Genomic DNA, 17,182 nt, shown 5'->3' with positions numbered 1-17,182 from the left:
GGGGGGGGGGGGGGGGGGGGGGGGGGGGGGGGGGGGGGAGTGATTTTCCAAAGCTGAAGTTGTTCCTCTTAAGTTCTGCTTAGAGCAAGGAAGGGGAGGAAGCCAGAGAGCAGACCAGGGACAAGGGTGTGACCTCCCAGAAGCCTGGAACAAAGAAGGGGGAATTGGGGCCCCGACCGTCCAGGCAGGCCCAGGTGAGAGAAGGGCAAGGCTGGAGGGCAGGGTAGGGCCAGAGGCCTTCAGCTTGGGGCTCATCCCACAACACAGCAGCCCTGCCCTTCAGAGCAGCAAGAGGCGGAGGGGAGCCTCTTCCTCCAATGCCCAGTGCCCACCACCCCAAGGGGCACCTCCCGGCCAACCTTCCCTTTACACTGGCACCAACTCCAAAGAAGGGAAGCCTACACAACAGTCTACAACCCGGCTGTGACCTCTGCGCCTTGCCGCTCGACGGCCAGGCATCATGGTGTGCTCACGTCTTATCTGGTCCGTCAGACTCCTCCTCGCAGGCAGACTGCCCACCCCCCCACCCCTCTCCCCTGCAACACGCACACCAGCACCTGCACGCCGCTCCACCCACGGTGGGAGCCATTAAGACAACACGCTGTGGTCTCAAACAGACCTAAATTCAAATCCGTCCTGTCTTGTACGTGCTGAGGAACCCTGAAAAGTCACTTTAGAGACTCAGTTTCCACATCTCTAAAACAGGTCTAATGTTCTCTTCGCTAACTAGCGTGGCTGTCGATGAAATGAGGCAAAGTTCAACTCTCAGTATAAAAAGACCTAAAAATAAACTTCCCCGTACTACCCTTGAACTCCGCAGTGAACGTTCATCCACTCTGTAAACAGCATTACAATTATAAAAGGAACATCTTTAACGATGAAACCGTCTACAGGGGGAGTGTTTTGTGACTGAGACCGATCTATCTGTGCTCACAGAACACTAATCTGAACTAACCTACACGTGAAGGTCACAGTCCCAGATAACGCTACCCACGTGTCCCTCCAGGCTGCCTCCCACCCCTTACCTCTCCTCAGGGGTCTTGTGATAATCTTCCTGGCACTCGCGGGGAGACTTTGCTGGCCCCTCCTGGGACCATCCCCTGGAGAGGGTCCCACCATCCTCATCCCTGGGACCTGTGGCCACACCATAGGTCCTAGAGCCGTATCTCGAGCTGCCATCATGGTTAAAGGTGAGGCGGGAGCCCCAAAGGCGATCAGGGCTGGGAGGGACCTCCTTCCGAGGCTGTTCCATCTTGGCCAGGATCTCTTCCACTGTGGTGGCTGCAAAGCGCTCCGAGGCTGGACGGAAGGGGGCAGGGGCCTTCCGCACACCTCCTGGGGCAGCACATCGGGCTGGGGGTGTCAAAGGGGTCACCTCTTCTTTCGCAGCCTCCTCTTTTCCAGTCTCTCGAGTGGCTTCTCCTCCAGTAGAGGCCTCTGTTGTAGGCCTTGGTGCAAAGGGAAGGGGACGCTTGCTGCCACCATAGGGCTGGGGTCCTGCCAGCATGTTCATCTTCCGGGCAGAAGGCAGCTCAGCCAGGGGACCCCGGGGAGGCCGAGGCCCAACAGGCACCAGCAGACTAGGCTTGGCAGGCAGGGCTGGCTTAGCAGGCAGGGCCCGGGGTTTGGGCTTGACAGGAGGTTTAGCCCGAGGGTCACCTATCAAAAGGAAAGGGTTGGTTGGGGAGCTGTTAGAAGAACCAGGAAGCAGAACTTCATCTCCCACCCTAAGAACTCAGAATGTTCACAACCTTCTAGGTCTAAGTCAAATGTCACCTATTCCAGGAAGCCTTCCTTGATTTCAACACATCTCAGAAGCATTTTCTCCCAACTCCAAATTTCAAAAATGTTAGTCAATTCCCTTACAAGCTACAGCTACCTAAGGGCCCAGCTGGCATGTTATTTCTCCTTGTACCCCATTTTGCACCCTCGCACGTGTTCTTCTCAAATGAACAAACAAATGAATGAACAAGAGCCAATAAACAGATGCCAGCCTGCCCACAACACGCAGCCAGGCCACCATGTCCCCAGTCCAGTCCTCTCCTCTGACATGATACTCTACTATGCCACCACCCCATAGTAAACGACACTCAGCTTCCCCACTCTGTCTCCCCACCACCCCGCTCACCAGAGTGCACACCCAGGACACCACCCTGCTGTCATCTGCCGTGTGATCAGGAATGCAAACTTACTATTGACCTAAGCCAAACAGAAGTAAATCTGCTACAGGAAAAAAAAAAAACAAGACCAGAAACCTACCTTCTACATAAGGCATTTCAATGCCAAGTAAAAGACTTGGAATTACTCATGTCCACGGCCCTTCTCCTAGAATCCTATATCACCCACTCGTTGGGTTCAGCCCAAGAAAGGAGTCTAGACAGAGCCAGGAGGCCTGGGTTCAAACCCTCCCTTAGATGCAGGCCATTTCTCCCCAAGACCTCACTGTCCTCCCCCACTAAACACATGGTTTAGCAGAGAGTCTGCTCTCCTCTACTGGGGATCTAGGATCGCAAACACTTCCGAAAGGTCTCATGAGGAGCGGACAACCTTCATAACTCATCCTGCATATCCTCAGCATGCCCCCTGCCCTCACTCCCCCACCCCCTCCAAGACAGAGCTGGGGTTCAGCTGCTGCCCCTCCCACACTCCACCCAGCCACCCTGCTCCACCCTGCACCCATAGGCACCTGGCTCCGAGCCAGCAGATACCAGCTCCTCCTCCATCTCCCGGGGCGGTGGGGAAGCCATGGCTGTGCCTTCCCTGAGAGCAGACACTTTCATCACATGCGGCAGAACCTGCATGAGAATTGGGGAGCAGAGAGGTTGTGAGCTGGTTGGCTCCAGGAGGAGAGACAGAGATAGAGAAGGCAAAGGGGCTGGGCACTGGCAGTAGGCTTAGCTGACAGAAGTCTCCTACTTCTAGCAGAGACAGAGTGTGGGACAGGAAGCGGGAACTTCAGAGGGGGTTGGGGAAGGTCAAGGGAGGTCCCCAGCAGCTGTATCCTCCACTCTTCCCAGACTACTCTCTAAACTCCAGGCTCCTAACCCCGAAGTCCTGGAGCTTCAGGGACCCGCCCGCTGCTCCCTCTGGCAAGCTGACACCCCACTTACCCAAGGAGCCGGCAGCGCTGCCTGAGGTATCTACTCAGGCACAGAGCAAGAGGGCCATGAAGTCTGAGGTCTCTCCGTGAATCACCTCATGGGAGACGGGAAAAACCCGCTCCTCCCCAACCTGGGGCTCCGCCCCACCGCCTGCCTCCCCATTCCCGCTCACCCTCCTTCCCCCCTCCTGCAGCTAGGAGTGGTTCCCTCTCCCCCTTCTTTCCCCCTCCTCCTTCCACATCCCTGCCCCACTCCCGCCTTCCCTCCAAGCTGTCTCATCCAAACACGGAAAAATAAGGAATAAAAAGTAAACATCTGGAATACATTTTTTTTTCTTTAATTTCTCAATCGCTTTGGCTTCAGCTTGGAATTTGATGAGGTAAAGCCAGGGCCTAGTCCTGTTGCCATAGCAATGGCCTCCCACTGGATTTCCAGAGCCTCGCCAAGAGGAAGGAGGAGCCGGCCCAGGCCTGGGCTGGGAGAATGGGACAGGACTTGAGAACATCCGGGGGGTGGGGTGGCTTGGGGGAAAAACTCCCTGGGGTTCCCCCTTCTAGGCAGTCGGGGTGAAATAGCCACAGCCTACAAAATGGGGATACTGGGCATCACTTGCCAGCTCAGGGTTGGCCTGAGGTATTTGGAGGGGGACAGAAGAAATTTTAAACCAAGCAACACAGCCCTATGGCAGGGACCAGACGGTGCCCCTTCTCTAAATCTGTATGTAGCAGAGGCTCTGTGGTCTCATACACCAGGATTCAAATGCTGAGTGGCCCTACCACTTTCCAGCTGGTGACCTTAGGCACACTGCTTACATCTCTAAGCCTTAGTTCCCCTACGTGAAAAATGGTGTACCTGAGGCCTCTGTGAGACGGTGCATACAAACAGCACAACGCCTAACCCGTAAAAAGTAGCCAGCAAATGTTGGCCAGTGTTAGCATGATTCCATTCAGTGTCACCAATGAGCTAAGATCCTTGGTAACTAACTACCTCCTCCTCTCCCCAGGCCACAGGCTGCCAGCATTCCAGACCATTCCTTCACTCCTGTGGGCCCCAGTCTTGTCACCTGCTCCTCAGACACTCCACCACCTCCTCAGTTCCCATTCTGGCTCCATCCCACCCACAAGACCCCCCCCCACCCCCAGGCTCCAGAGACCTGCCCCTCTCATTCCAAAGGCAGGAGGAGGTTTTCCCATCACCTGGTATGCACACAGCCCTAAGGACAACCCAAGCCTCTCCACCTGCAAGGGGAGTGCCTTCCTCAGCACCCACTCCAGCTGGCCTGGGGAGACTGTGCCAAATCCTGAGACAGGACCCCTGGGGCCCAACCCTGGAAAACCCACCCACCCCTCACGTTTGACCCTGCCCCAGCTTGCTTCTCAGACAAGAGAAACCGCGAAGAGAATACAGAGAAACCCAGGACCGTCAATTCCTTGGTCAGCCAACTACAAGGGAGCACTGCTGGCTGTGGGTGGGTGATAACTGTGCAGAGCCAGTCCGAGTGTGAATGGGGGAGGGGCACACGCCAGGGAAAAAAAATTTTAAAAAACACAAGATTGTTTCCTTGTCCTTGAACATTATTTCAAGGGACATGGTGTGGGTGGTTAGAAATGGGGACAAATTGGTCCAGAACTGGAAAACCCTTTCACCTGGAGGCCTGCTGGGCACCTCTGCAGTATGAAGGCCTGCAGCAATGAAGTGGGGGGCTCAGTTTCCCCAGGTGAGAGGGGCTGCAGAAGCTCAGAGGCCCCAGCCCGGGAAACCCAGGTGACCAAGGCCGTAGCCAAAAGGTGTAAAATCGCAGCAGCACTGAGCACTCCTGACCCCGAACAGTCAGGGGGAGACTAGCTGACCCCCCCGGGAGCAAAGGCCGCCAGAGGAGCTGGGGAGAGGCTGGGCAGCACCGGGCCGGGGGGGGGGGGGGGGCGCAAGGGCTCTGAGCGCTATGGGCGCAAACGGAGTCGCCCCTATGGACCCTTAGATCTCGGGCCGGATCCGGGGCCAGAGAGGTCGGCGGGGGGCAGCACGTAAACTGCTAGAGGAGGGAGGGCCAACGGGAAGACGGAACAGCCCCAGGCTAGGGGCCGTCTGGAGGGGCCCAGTGGGGAGCTCTGGACACAGAGGGGACGCCGGCAGCCGAAGAGGAGGAGGAGAAAAGGGTGGAAGAGGAGAAGGAGGGGGCGGCGGCGGCAGAAGCGGAGGACCTGTGTGCTGGCTGTGAAGCAGCCGGCGAGCAGACGAGGGACTGGGGACGCGGACCGGGTGGGGGCGGACTGGGGTGGTTGGGGGCGTGCCGAGGGACCCGGGGGTGGGGGCGAGCGCGGGCCCGGGGAGGGGGAGGCGGGGGTCCCTCCAGCAGCTCCGCCCGCCCCCGGCCCCGCCTCAAGCCCTCGCCCCCTCCCCCCTTTCTTCTAGCTCGGCCAGCACGAGCTCCAGACCGTGCACCCAACGCCCCCGCGTACACACGCCAGCTCCCCCGCGGCCCCCGCTTCCTCCGTGCCCCCGGCCCCTGCAAACTTTCCTGGTGACCCCCACCTCCACCTCAACCAGAGGTCCGGGCAGGATAGCTCCCACTCCTTCCATGCCTCTCCCCCGCCCCCATCCCGGACCCCGCCCCCTCCGCCCTCCTACCCGCCCCCGCGCACTCACGCGCTCCCCCGGGATCCGGCTCCGCTCGGCTCGGGCTCTGCGCCCCGACGCCAGTCCCCGCCGCTGCCGCTACAGCCGCTGCCGCCGCCGCCGCCGTCACCGCGGGACCAAGCCACTGCGAGTCCCGGCGGGGCCCCGCCCCTAACTCCGCCCATGGCCACGCCCCCAGAGCTCCTCATGAATATCCATGAGCCGGTGGAAAACGGGAGTGGGAAGTCCAGGCAGAACAAGCCGAGTCGTATGCAAATAGGCGCAGCCCCGGTACTCAATTATTTATGAGTCTTGCAAATAAGGGCCTGTCCCGGGCTCGGACCCAGGCGAAACTGACGCAACTCCGCGGCTCAGAACGCTGGGGCAAAATGGCCACCGAGACGACTGCCTAGAGAGGCTGCCTGAGGCCAGCCGGCTCGTGCTCGGCGGCCGGCACTGATTGCAGCACCATAGAGTCACGGCGAGAAAGAAGGTCACCGTTGGCGGACTGGAAAGGCTTCCTGTGGCAAACACCTGAGAACGCACGCGACGTGGACGCTCCACGTGTATGAGTTCCGACGTGGAGCCACCTGAGGACGACTGGAAGCTCTGCTTCGCTAGCTGGTCCTCACTTATTTGCTATGTCCCCTTCCTGGACGTAAATTCCTCCCACTCCCCCACAACAAAAGCTTCGTCCACACTCCACACCTTTCCTGCACCCCCGTCCACCCCGCCCACTCGTCGTCCTCGTCTTGTCTCCAGGCTCGGGTTTCCATTGCCCCGCACCGCAAGGAGGCTGGTCAATCCTGATTCCATTATCTAAATTCGTGCAAGACCCTTGAGGGCTGGGCCAGAAGCGGCCTCCCCTCAGCTTAGCTAATGGAGTGGAATTGTGAGAGTGACTTCCTAATCAGATCAGCTCTCATTTCTAGCCTCTCAGGTGGCCCATCCCGGCAGAGAACTGTGAAAACCAATGCTCGTCCAACCGGGAACAGAACAGGATGTACCTGGAGGCTTGCTTCCCGGCTGGCCGGCAGGGCCCTGCCTGGTCACAGCAGTATGGTAAGCACCACCACCCCCCCCCAAAATGGGGCGATACAACGGGGCTAGAGAGAAGGCATTAGGACATGGTTTCCAAAGTCAGTTCCCTTTATTAAATGTTGATTTTTCACAGACCAGAAATACAAAATAAAAGTAGAAATAGGCCCCCGTTAGGAGCTATAGGCCTGACCTCACATGACCCCTGCTGCAGCAACTTGAACAGAAGCAGCAGCCCGAAGGTGGGGAGAACAGGCCCAGGATTCCACTCTGCACCGCACTGCCCCACCCAATCTCTGCCCAAATGAGAAAGAGCCACCCTTGGGAAGCAGAGGAGGACGCCTCCCCTGCTGCCTCAGCGAAGTGCATTCCACCAGGAGAGCCTGTCAAGATGGCACAAAACCCGAGGACTACATTTCATAGGAGAAACTGGTACAAAACATGGGTGGGGAGACCGCAGGTGTCACAGAGCAAGCCCAAGGAGAGAGAATTTTCCTCCTCTCTACTCATCAGATCCTGATGCCGAGTCTTCTGAGCTGGGGGGAGTACTGGCCAACTCCTCTTCTTCAGAGTCCTGAAAATCAAAGGTCTCTTAAGGGCCCTCCCAGGGAGCCACTTTTCAGTGGTGAAGGACCCCTAATCCCATACCCACCCACCCCCAAATGCAGCACTGGCCTTCAGAACCTCCCATGTGCACCCTTACAGACCTACCAACCACAACCCAACCCTAGACATGCACCCTTCTGCCTCAGGTACCCCTCACCCCCAAACCTGACACACCTCACTCCGCCTTCTCTTCTTTTTGCTCTTGTTCTCTCCGGAAGAGCTCTCATCACTGGACACAAACTCCTTGCTCTTGAAGCTCTCACTTAGCTGCCTTGATGAGGACTTGGATGATGAGCTCCTTGAGGGTGTTGATTTCTTTTCCACCTTCACCTTTACCTTCTTCTTCTTCTTTGACTTGTCCCTAAAGCAGCAAGAGGAAAAAGGGCCTGGACCTTCAAGTTCACCCACCAAAATCAAACCACCCCTAACTTTAACAGGGCTTCTCTCACTCCCAGCCACACTGCCCATCTCACTATAAATGCAAACCACCAGCCAGGTGAGCCCCAAGTGCCCCAAAGGAGAGCCTCCTAAGTAAATAACCAGAAAAATCAGAGGCCAGAGCTTGAAGCGGTCTCATGTGCAGAACTTATTTGACATCCCTTGCTTCATCTCTAAAGTTTCATGTGAATTATGTTCCATCATAATTTTTTGTTAATTCCTCCACACCTTCAAATAAAACTAACTCTCTAGGAAAAGGGCCCCATTTATCCAGTGACCTTAGGAATTCTCTAGCACATTACCCATACTTGGGCAATTGCCTACCCAGACTTGAGAAGCACTGCCCGACAGCAGTCAGAGGTACCTATTATCTCTAACACCCCAATTCTCAACCTAGACCCACATAAATAGATGTCGAAAAGCACTTACTGGGCTATTTTGTTCCCAACACTCACCTCTTAGAAGACTCACCCCGGCCCCCTTCATATTCTTTCATGGCTTTTTCATATTCCCTCCTGGCATCCTCAGCCTTCCGATCCCACTCCTGTCACACACACACACACATACCCACAAAAAAAAGAGAAGAATGAGCCCTCTTCCTGATGCAGGCAACATCTAGACAGAAAAGGTGCACCGATGGCCCATCCCTGCCCCCTCTATCAGTTACTAAGTCGCCACCCCTCATCTCTGCTGCCATTCACCTCTTTCTTCTCTTTGGACATTCCCTTCCAGATCTCGCCTGCCTTCTTGGAAAGATCCGTGATACTGATGCCGGGATGGTCTGACTTGATCTTCTCTCGGCTGGCGTTGAGCCACAACATGTAGGCAGACATCGGCCTCTTAGGGGCATTGGGGTCTTTGCCCTTCTTCACCTACATAAAAATCCAAATGCCTTGAGCCATCCATTTCTCACAGACGTCCACCCTCTCCAAAACAAATTATTTAGATTACCTGCTCAAGGAAAAAAAAAATGAGAGGACTGAAGAGGCATAAAGCTAGACTGAGAGCTCCCAAGGCCAGGAACCCTGTCTCCTCCCCCTGCACCCACTACCTCACTCACTAGGGAACCCTTGCCTCAGGCTCCTGGGACAGAAGCTGGTCTCCTAATTCAGATCTCCCAGAAGCTAATTAGTCCAAAGGCCAGAGAGAAAAATTTCCAAGATACTCCTCAAGGTCGTATTCACTGGCTACACAAAGCAGCCCCAGAAGGACCACCTGAAAGGCCATACTGGTGGTAGACAGGAAAAGGTAAAGGGAATGGCTCCCCACCACCCTTCCACTCTGAGTGTGCACCTCCACAGGCTTCTTGCGGCTTTTTCGGTCCTTGGCCATCTTGGCCTTTTTAAGCTGCTTCCGTTTCTTTTCATCCCGGTCACTGTCACCCTCATTACTAGAGGAGCTAGCTGAGGCGTTGCTGTCAAACCTGCCAAGGAGAGGGGGCTTAGACCCAGGAAGGAGAGCACCCCATGGCCACAGGACAGGAGGGAAACAAGTCTAAAGCTACCTGCCCAAAAAAGGGGAGGTGGGACCACAGGACAGCCTCCTGGCCACTGGTCCCCATCCTGCTTCCTCCTCACAGCTAAAGTGGCTTCAGCTGTCCCCTCCCCACATCTGGCCCCTTCTCCACACCCAGCCGTGGCATCAGTCAGCCAACAGAAGACAAAATAACGAGTGGGCTTCAGCTGCTCTCTTTGCTCATGGGCTGACCCACGCCATCCCATACTCTTGGGGACAGGCACTTGGGTCTTATCTTGCCTGGAACACCACCCAAGTACTCTTCACCACTTCCTTTGAGTTAGCTGTCTTAATCCACCCCAGAGTCTTTTCTGATAAAGAGATAATTACTATAGAAAAGGGAAGGGTCGCCTGGGTGGCTCAGTGGGTAACCCTCTGCCTTCGCCTCAGGTCATGGTCCCAGGGTACTGAGATCAAGCCCCGCATGGGGCTCTCTGCTTGGCAGGGAGCCTGCTTCCCCCCTCTCTGCCTGCTTCTCTGCCTATTGTGAGCTGTCTGTCAAATAAATAAATAAAATCTTCAAAAGAAAAAGGGGGGGACGTTTTAAAGATAAATAATATAATAAAATCAAATCTAGGGGCACCTGACTAGCAGTTGGAAGAGCATTCAGCTCTTGACCTCAGGATTGTGAGTTCAAGCCCGCTTAGGTATAGATATTACTTTAAAAAAAAAAAAATATATATATATATATATATACACATATATAAAACGGGAAACTGACCTCAGTCCAAGTCCGTCCATACCCATATAATTAAGTTCTATCGGATAGGCATGGAACTCCTCAGAAGACAGACAGACCTAAATTACACCCGTATGGTGCTGGATGATTTTTAAGTGATTTTTGCAAACATCTGCTCACTGACCTTCATAAGTATGTGGCAACCCGAACTAGCAAATTCCTATATACATATGCTAGGCCTATATATATGTATATATATGTATGTATATGTACGTATATATGTGTATATATATACACACATATACATACCATGTATCTACATATATAGCTCTACATATCTATTTGGGGTTGCGGGAGGTAAGTTGGGTTTTTTGGCTGCCCAACATTCATTTCCAATTCTTCTGGATAAAGAAAAATTCTTCCTAATTTTCTGTGGGAACCACCTTGCCCCCACTCAGGAGGGGCTCAGTCCACCCCCAGAATTTAAGGTTGGGTACATGCCTAGTTCTAGCACATCAGCACACATCCTGGTAAGGGGCAGTGACCATGCTGTTCACTGCTGCCCTGAGAGAAGAGGCACTTCTGGGTGTTAAACCAATAGCATTAAGCCTGCCCAGAGCTTCTGAGGGTCATGTGACACTGCATGGGCCAAACTTACCTAAAAATAAGAAAATCAGAGGAAGTAAAACAGAATCCCCACAACTTTTGAGCATCTGGATCCAGGTACCTGAAGCCCACTATATCCCTGGACTCTCCAGTTAGGTGAACTTACAAAACTCCCTTTTATGCTAAAGTCAGTTTGAGTCACGTTTCTGACTTGGCAATCAGGAACCTTGATCAATACAGCAAGGGGGGGACCACCTGAGGTCCTAGGTGAGGACACAGAGACTCAACAACTCACCCCAAAAATCACAGTAAGGAAGTGGGCAGGTGCTGGCTCTTATTCCTATTTTCTCCCCACTTGTTTTTTTGGTTTTACTATGTGCCTTAGACTTGCAAAGCCCTTGACAACTTCCAAAGCATTTCCGGTAATACCTCAGAAGAGGTCGCTCTTCCACCCTGGGTCAGTAGCTAACATTAAGACATGAGAAATGTTCAGATATCTTCTGGCCCCTTAAGCTTATAGGCCTCCACCTCACCCCTGTGAGTGGAACCAAAACTCACTCCTCTGCCACGTCTTCCTCCTCTTCACCTGGATTGAATGACTCATCTGAAAAAGAACAGGATGCATCAGCTTTGCCCCAGAGACCCTGCCCCCCTCCCCAGATGCCCAGCTCTGGCCCCAGGCAAGAGCTTGACCGCCCTCGTGCCCCAGCACTGCTGAGGCGAGCCCACCGGTTTCTTCTCCTGAGTCATCGCTGCTGTCGTTGGCATTCTCTTCCCGGATCTTGCCCTCTTCCTTCATCCGCTCCAAGTAAGCATCGTGCTGGTCCTCATCAGAGTCGGCATACTCATCGTAGCTTGGGTTCATGCCCTAGCCAGGGAAGAGATGCGAGTGAGGGCCAAGTCACCCTGGCGCCAGAACCCTGCACACTCAAAAGCACCCCCCAACCCATGCCTGTGAGTAGGATCAGCTCCCAGAAGACCCTGGGGCTGCATGGTCCACACACAGCGCCGTGCAGGGCCTATGCCCGAGAACCTCCTGCCAACCGGGTTAGTCCAAGCCCCTCCCTCTCCCAGCCCCACTGGGGGCTCCTGAGGCAGCGAGACTGATCTAAAGTCATGCTGAGGAAACCTGCACCGGGAAGGGGGGAGGGTCACACGCACCTCTTTTTTCTATAAGGGTAAGAAGAAAAGACAGAGTGAAAAAGAAGGCAGAAGAATCCCCGCTCCCTGCACACCCCCGACAGATCAGAAGAGGCTCATCCTTCCCTCACACACAGGTACCTCTTTGAGTCCTCGGTTTTTGATGTTGAGTTTTTTGGCATTGACAAAATCAAACAGCTTCCCATACTCCTCCCTGTGAGGCGAGATGCACCAGGTTACTAGACAGGTGGGGCCCATGCCCAGGGTGGGCTGCACGCTATCCTAATGCCCACAGGCCGGGACAGGTTTTTGGGTCGGGAGGTGCTGACCACATTACCCAAGCTAACAGCTCGGAGAGCCCCCAGAGGACTGTGGTAAAGAAGGGTCAGACACTAGTCTCGAAAGGAACACGCAGTCTCAAGCGTCTGGGAAAGAAAAGGTGGGGAGGGTGTGTACCTACCCACCAGATATGCCCAAAGCAGGGGGGGACGTCACGGAAAGGGACATTTACACCTCTGTGCTAGTCTGAATTTTGTACTTCACAGGGTTCTCGTGAGGATGAAGTGGGAAGACGTTTGAAGACTTTTGGCCCACAGTGAGCACTCAATAAACATTAGCTGCTGTTTTCTCAGGCACAGAGCTCATTCCAGGAAAGGGAGAGATAGCATTTCCTTCATGGGGGGAGTGAAGAAGGGCTAGTACTGAACACCTTATATGGGAAACAATTTAAGAACAGAAAACAAGCCAGGGAGAGGCTTTCAAAGGCTGACCACTCCAAGAAGGACCAATCCCAAGGAAGCAAAAGAAAAGTTCTGCTCAAGGCCTGAAAAATTGGGGAAGAGTCATAGGCCCAGAAAGGCCCCCACGCCATGCCAGGCTTCCCAGTAGAGGCTCGGTCCAGACCAGGATTCCCAGGAAGCGACTGGCAGAAGCTCTCACCTCTCAATGCTACTGAAGGTATACTGGGTGCCCTGCTTGGTCTCAATTTCAAAGTCAAAGGAACGAGTAGTGGTGGTACCACGGGCAAAGTTGACAAAGGAGATCTCATCAAAGCGGATGTGCACAGGTGGCTTGTGGACATAGATGAAGCCCCGCTCCAGAGGGTAAAGCAGTCCTGAGCTTGCCTTGTAGGAGCAGGTGATGCACTGAGCTCCTGAGTGCCTGGTGGAAGAGGCAGGGAGCCCAGTCAGTGTCTCCCCAGGAGCAGGAGGCACAGAGCCAAACGCACATTTCTCAGCAGTAACACACATGTGCTCAGGCCCTGAGGGTAAAACCCACTATGCTGCTCTGATGGAGACAACTGACACCTGTCATGCTCTGACCCAACCAGACCCCTAGGAGACTGTGTTCCTGGCCCAGGAGGGGTTTACCAAGAAGACACAGCATAGCGCCCCCCACTCCTGCCCCCCCGGTCAGGCCAGGATGCCAGGCTGGCACTCTCACCCTTGGAAGTTGCCTGGCACTGTGATCTTGCGGTTGACCAGCGCTTTCATGACCCGGCTAACCATCTCGTACAGGGATCCTGACATGTTCTTAGTGAGCCGGCCCTCAAAGCGCTTCTCCACCTCTTCCCTACAAAGAGAGGAAGGCGAGGTCACCAGAGCTGCTGCCTTCTAATGGCATACCAGTCTCCTGCCTGGACAGTGGAAGGACATGAACTCAAGGACATACTCACTCATTCATGTTGAGAGTCAACGAGATGTCCTCATCCTTGGAGAAGAGGAGGATAAGGAAGTGGTAACGGGTTTGGCCCTGCTTGATGGGGGGATCTAGACTGATCTGGTAAGGAAGAGCCAACAAGGTTTCACAGCAATCAGGGTTCCACAAGAATTGCTCATTAACCAAACACCAACAAGATAGATCTATTGGGCAAACACCAGGACGAGATCCAGCCCCCATGGTTTCTGCTTACCACAAAGAACATCTGGCGCTGGTCTTTGTGGGGCAGCAGAAAGAGACGCAGCACCGTGGTATAGGGGATCTTGTAGTCAAAGGTCTTGCCGTGAAGGTGCAGAAAGGTGGGGTAGATCCGAATGTCGTAACGGCCTCGGGGAGTCAGACACTGCAGCTCCCGGAAGATGCAGATGGCGTCTCCAGTAGCCTGGATCACATCCGCCTTAGACAGCACGTTCTGGGCAAAGGCCTGCAAAAGTACACGCTGGTGATCAGGCAGCAGGGATCCTGCTTCCAGGCGAGCCAGGGCCTGCTCAGCACCATCTGCTCTCAAGGAGACCGGGGGAGGCCTCACCTCAACTGGGTCCACACCATCCTCCTGAGTGGGCGGCACATAGAAGCGCACCTCCATGAGGGACACCTCTGCGTCATCGTTCTGGTGGAATTCCAGTGTCACCTCGTTCTTGCCGGTGGTACACTGGGACACATTGCTGAGGGGTATCTCAAAGACAGGCTGGTCACCAATGTCAAAGGAAAGCAGCTGCCCTGAGGGGAAAGGGCTTATCAACCACAAGCTCCTCCCCTCAAGTCTGCATAAACAATAGCCCCGCCAGACACCCAAGGACAGAGCACTGAACTATTTGGCCGCACTGTACCCCAAGACCAGGCACAGTGCTTCATACACTATTGGTCCTCAATAAATTTATGATGAATTACAAACTGACAGGAAATCAGAAACAGTAGCAGAAAACGAGCAAAACAAGGTAAAGGCTGCAACCCGTCATCCTACCTTCTTCTCCAAACCTCAGTCTTCCCCAGACTCACCACCAAACTTCACCGTTCCCCAGTTCCAGCCCTTCACACAGAGGTCCTTCTCCATCAGCTCAAGGCGATAGTGAGTTTTGAAGAAATCCGAGAGTTTCTCAAACTCCTGTGGGCAGAGGGGAGACAGAAGTCCCTACAAATCCTTGTGGCCTTAACACAAACATTCTGGGATTCTCTCGGAGAAACTGCCCTCAATCTACCTTCTATCAGAAACCCAGCTGTTGAAAGAAGCTATGGCCAGGGGCTGGATCTCAGAGTAGGGGAGGCATAAAGTATGGTCATCTCCTGGTCATGGGCCTCCCCATGCTCTCTGACTTTATACAGGCAACACTTTAATGAAAGGGAAATTAACATGCAGTAAAGCATTTATCTCAAACAGTTCAAAACAGAAAAACCTCAAACTAAAGGACTAAGATTCTGAATCTGGACAAAGGCAATGAGCAGAAACCACCAAAAAAATGACAATGGTAGAAAACCTTCTGGAGTCAAAGCATAAGACACCCAAGGCTGAACACTGCTTAATGGCCATAATGTCCCTGCTCTGAGGGGCCAAAACTAGCAATTACATGCTTATCAAAAGAGCCCCAACTCTTTCTAGAATACGACACAAGGTGGCACAGTAAAAGGAGGTTTATGGCCACAGGACATCTCACCGATTCTCGGAAGCCATCATACTTGTAGACATGGCCATTCTTCGTAAGCAGTTTAAGTCCGTGGCCCAGGGCGACACGGCGCCAGATGCCTTCAGTCAACTCGCCGGCCTGGATATTGTCCACTTTGCCCGTCTTACTATTCTTGAAAATGATACCCTGGCGGCTCAACCTCAGCCGGCCATCGTTCTGTTGGGAAAACAGGCCCAAATGCAAGGTTACAATACACAATGTGTACGGGGCACAATGCCTACAAATGGGCTGGCCAGACCCTGATGCAGGACCAACAGATGCTGGGGGGAGGGTGAGGAAGAAGAGACAAGCAACCAGGAAATCTGGATCCTAAAACCAAACCCGGGCATCCAAAACCCCTGCAGGTCCTTAGTCTGCCCTTGGGATAGAGCAGCACGAACAGTCCCTTTCAAACTGCAATCCTAGAACTCCTATACAGACGCTTTTTGAGTTACAGTGGCTCAACTTAGAATTTTTCAACTCTATGATGGTTTTAAAATGACACACATTTAACAGAAACCATAATTTGAGTTTTGAATCTGTTATCTTTTCCCAAGCTAGCAACAGGTGGTACAATCGTCCCCTGATGCTGGGCAGTGGCAGCGAGCCCTAAGCTCCCAGTCGGCCACACAATCACCAGGCCTGATCACCAGGGTCAACAACCAATACGCCTACCACCCTTCTCTACCCGTTCTGTCTCACTGTTTCAGGACAGTATTTAACAAATTACATGAGATGTTCAAACTTTGTTATAAAGTAGACTTTGTGTTTGATGGTGTTGCCCAACTGTACACGGATGAAAACATTCTGAACCTGTTTAAGGCTAAGCTAACCTACGATGTTCATCAGGTTAGATGTTTTAAATACGTTTTCGACTTAAACAGTATTTTCAATTCACGATGAGTTTTTGGCGATGTAACCCCGTTGGAGGGGCAGGAAGATCTGTATGCATTGCCCTTTGTTGGGGGAAACACCAACTACACATTATCCTCCCGCTCCTTTTCTAAAATAGCAACATCAAAGCAAGCTCTTATTAATGGACGAGTGGTCTACTCCGCCTACCCTCTCTCAGCCTTTACTAAAAGCCCAGGTCCTTCTTACCATGGAGCCTTTCACCTCCTGATAGACGTCGTTGAACTCCAGTGTTTCCGCCATACTGATCTGCCCCTGTTGGCCTCGATTGGGAGCTGGGCCCCAACTCCTGGGTGGGTGTGCGGGCACTCAGCACGTTGGGAATCTGAATTTAAGAGGGGGCTAGACAAACATCAAAGACAACATCTCACTCGGCCCACGGATGGAGCCAGGTGGCATGCCCTGGCGGAACCTGGGATGTCTCAGAATCTCCTCTGCCTGGGAACCTACAGCGGGCCCTGCAGACCTCAAGGAGTCAGGCCCAGCAGGGGCTGGAGAATCCGGCTTGAAGGTGCGCCTACAGCGGGACCCGACACCGGCTCGGGGCGCTCCACCAGGTGCCATGGCAACGGGCAGCAGAACCCCGGGGCCTGACCCTCAGCCGCGCCCCGACCCAGCTCCGAGTGCAAGGCTTCCCTCCCAGCACTCCCACCGCGCCGCGGCCCTGGACCCGCGGCTCCCCCGCCCCCTAAAATGGATTCGCCCGCTGCCCGTGGATTCGAACGCGGAACGGTCCATCTTGAGGATCCCGCGGGGGGAGCGGGGCCCGCGCCCTCTCGGGGCACTGGGCCGGCGACCACCCACCTCCTCAAGCTGCAGCCTCGCGACGGCCCAGGTGCGGGCGGTGGGCGCGCTGGGGGACGCGGGAGGGGGGGCGGGGACAAGGGGGATGGGGGGGACGCTGGGGAAGCTTTTCCCGCGTGCGCGGCCCCGCGTCCCGCCACCGGAAGCCGTGCACGGACCATAGAGAGGGTGAGCTGGCTAGAGAGACACGAGCCCGGCCCGCCTACGAGGCGGCCTCCTAGAGCGTCAACCGCCCAGGAGGACCTGAAGGAAGCGGAGCTGTGATTCAACTCTCACCGCGTGGCACCTGATGAGAAGATGGGAGGGTGGAGGACTGCTTTAAAAATTACACCTCTCCAGTGGAGGAC

General features: G+C 54.3%; 2 protein-coding genes across 3 annotated transcripts in view; both read right to left on the bottom strand.

The window, feature by feature from the left end:
* The window catches only part of LOC111149998 (tankyrase 1 binding protein 1), a 24,505-nt gene extending 18,737 nt beyond the window's left edge, over window positions 1-5,768 (bottom strand). For both annotated transcript variants that reach the window (XM_022507301.1, XM_022507302.1), the window contains exons 1-3: window positions 5,748-5,768; window positions 2,687-2,795; window positions 1,026-1,659 (exon numbers count right to left, since the gene is read on the bottom strand). In XM_022507301.1, coding sequence (XP_022363009.1) covers window positions 1,026-1,659; window positions 2,687-2,780 — 728 coding nt within the window. In that variant the 5' untranslated portion in view covers window positions 2,781-2,795; window positions 5,748-5,768. The remainder of the gene's footprint in view (window positions 1-1,025; window positions 1,660-2,686; window positions 2,796-5,747) is intronic.
* A 1,075-nt stretch (window positions 5,769-6,843) lies between these two features.
* On the bottom strand, window positions 6,844-16,721 carry LOC111149491 (structure specific recognition protein 1). Its single transcript, XM_022506589.1, has 16 exons — window positions 16,221-16,721; window positions 15,111-15,296; window positions 14,458-14,563; window positions 13,988-14,178; window positions 13,652-13,882; window positions 13,415-13,518; window positions 13,183-13,311; window positions 12,679-12,900; window positions 11,881-11,953; window positions 11,329-11,467; window positions 11,158-11,203; window positions 9,093-9,222; window positions 8,501-8,671; window positions 8,255-8,343; window positions 7,536-7,722; window positions 6,844-7,329 (listed from the first exon to the last, which is right to left on the bottom strand). Exons 1-16 carry the CDS (start codon window positions 16,272-16,274, stop codon window positions 7,258-7,260), a joined length of 2,130 nt encoding a protein of 709 aa, XP_022362297.1. The 5' UTR covers window positions 16,275-16,721; the 3' UTR covers window positions 6,844-7,257.
* Window positions 16,722-17,182: the final 461 nt, after the last annotated feature.

Source organism: Enhydra lutris, unplaced genomic scaffold (genome assembly GCF_002288905.1).
Source record: "Enhydra lutris kenyoni isolate GAN:26980312 unplaced genomic scaffold, ASM228890v2 scaffoldscaffold22, whole genome shotgun sequence".
Taxonomy (NCBI): domain Eukaryota; kingdom Metazoa; phylum Chordata; class Mammalia; order Carnivora; family Mustelidae; genus Enhydra; species Enhydra lutris.
The sequence above is the reverse complement of the archived record's forward strand: the minus strand, read 5'-3'. Positions and strand labels throughout refer to the sequence as shown.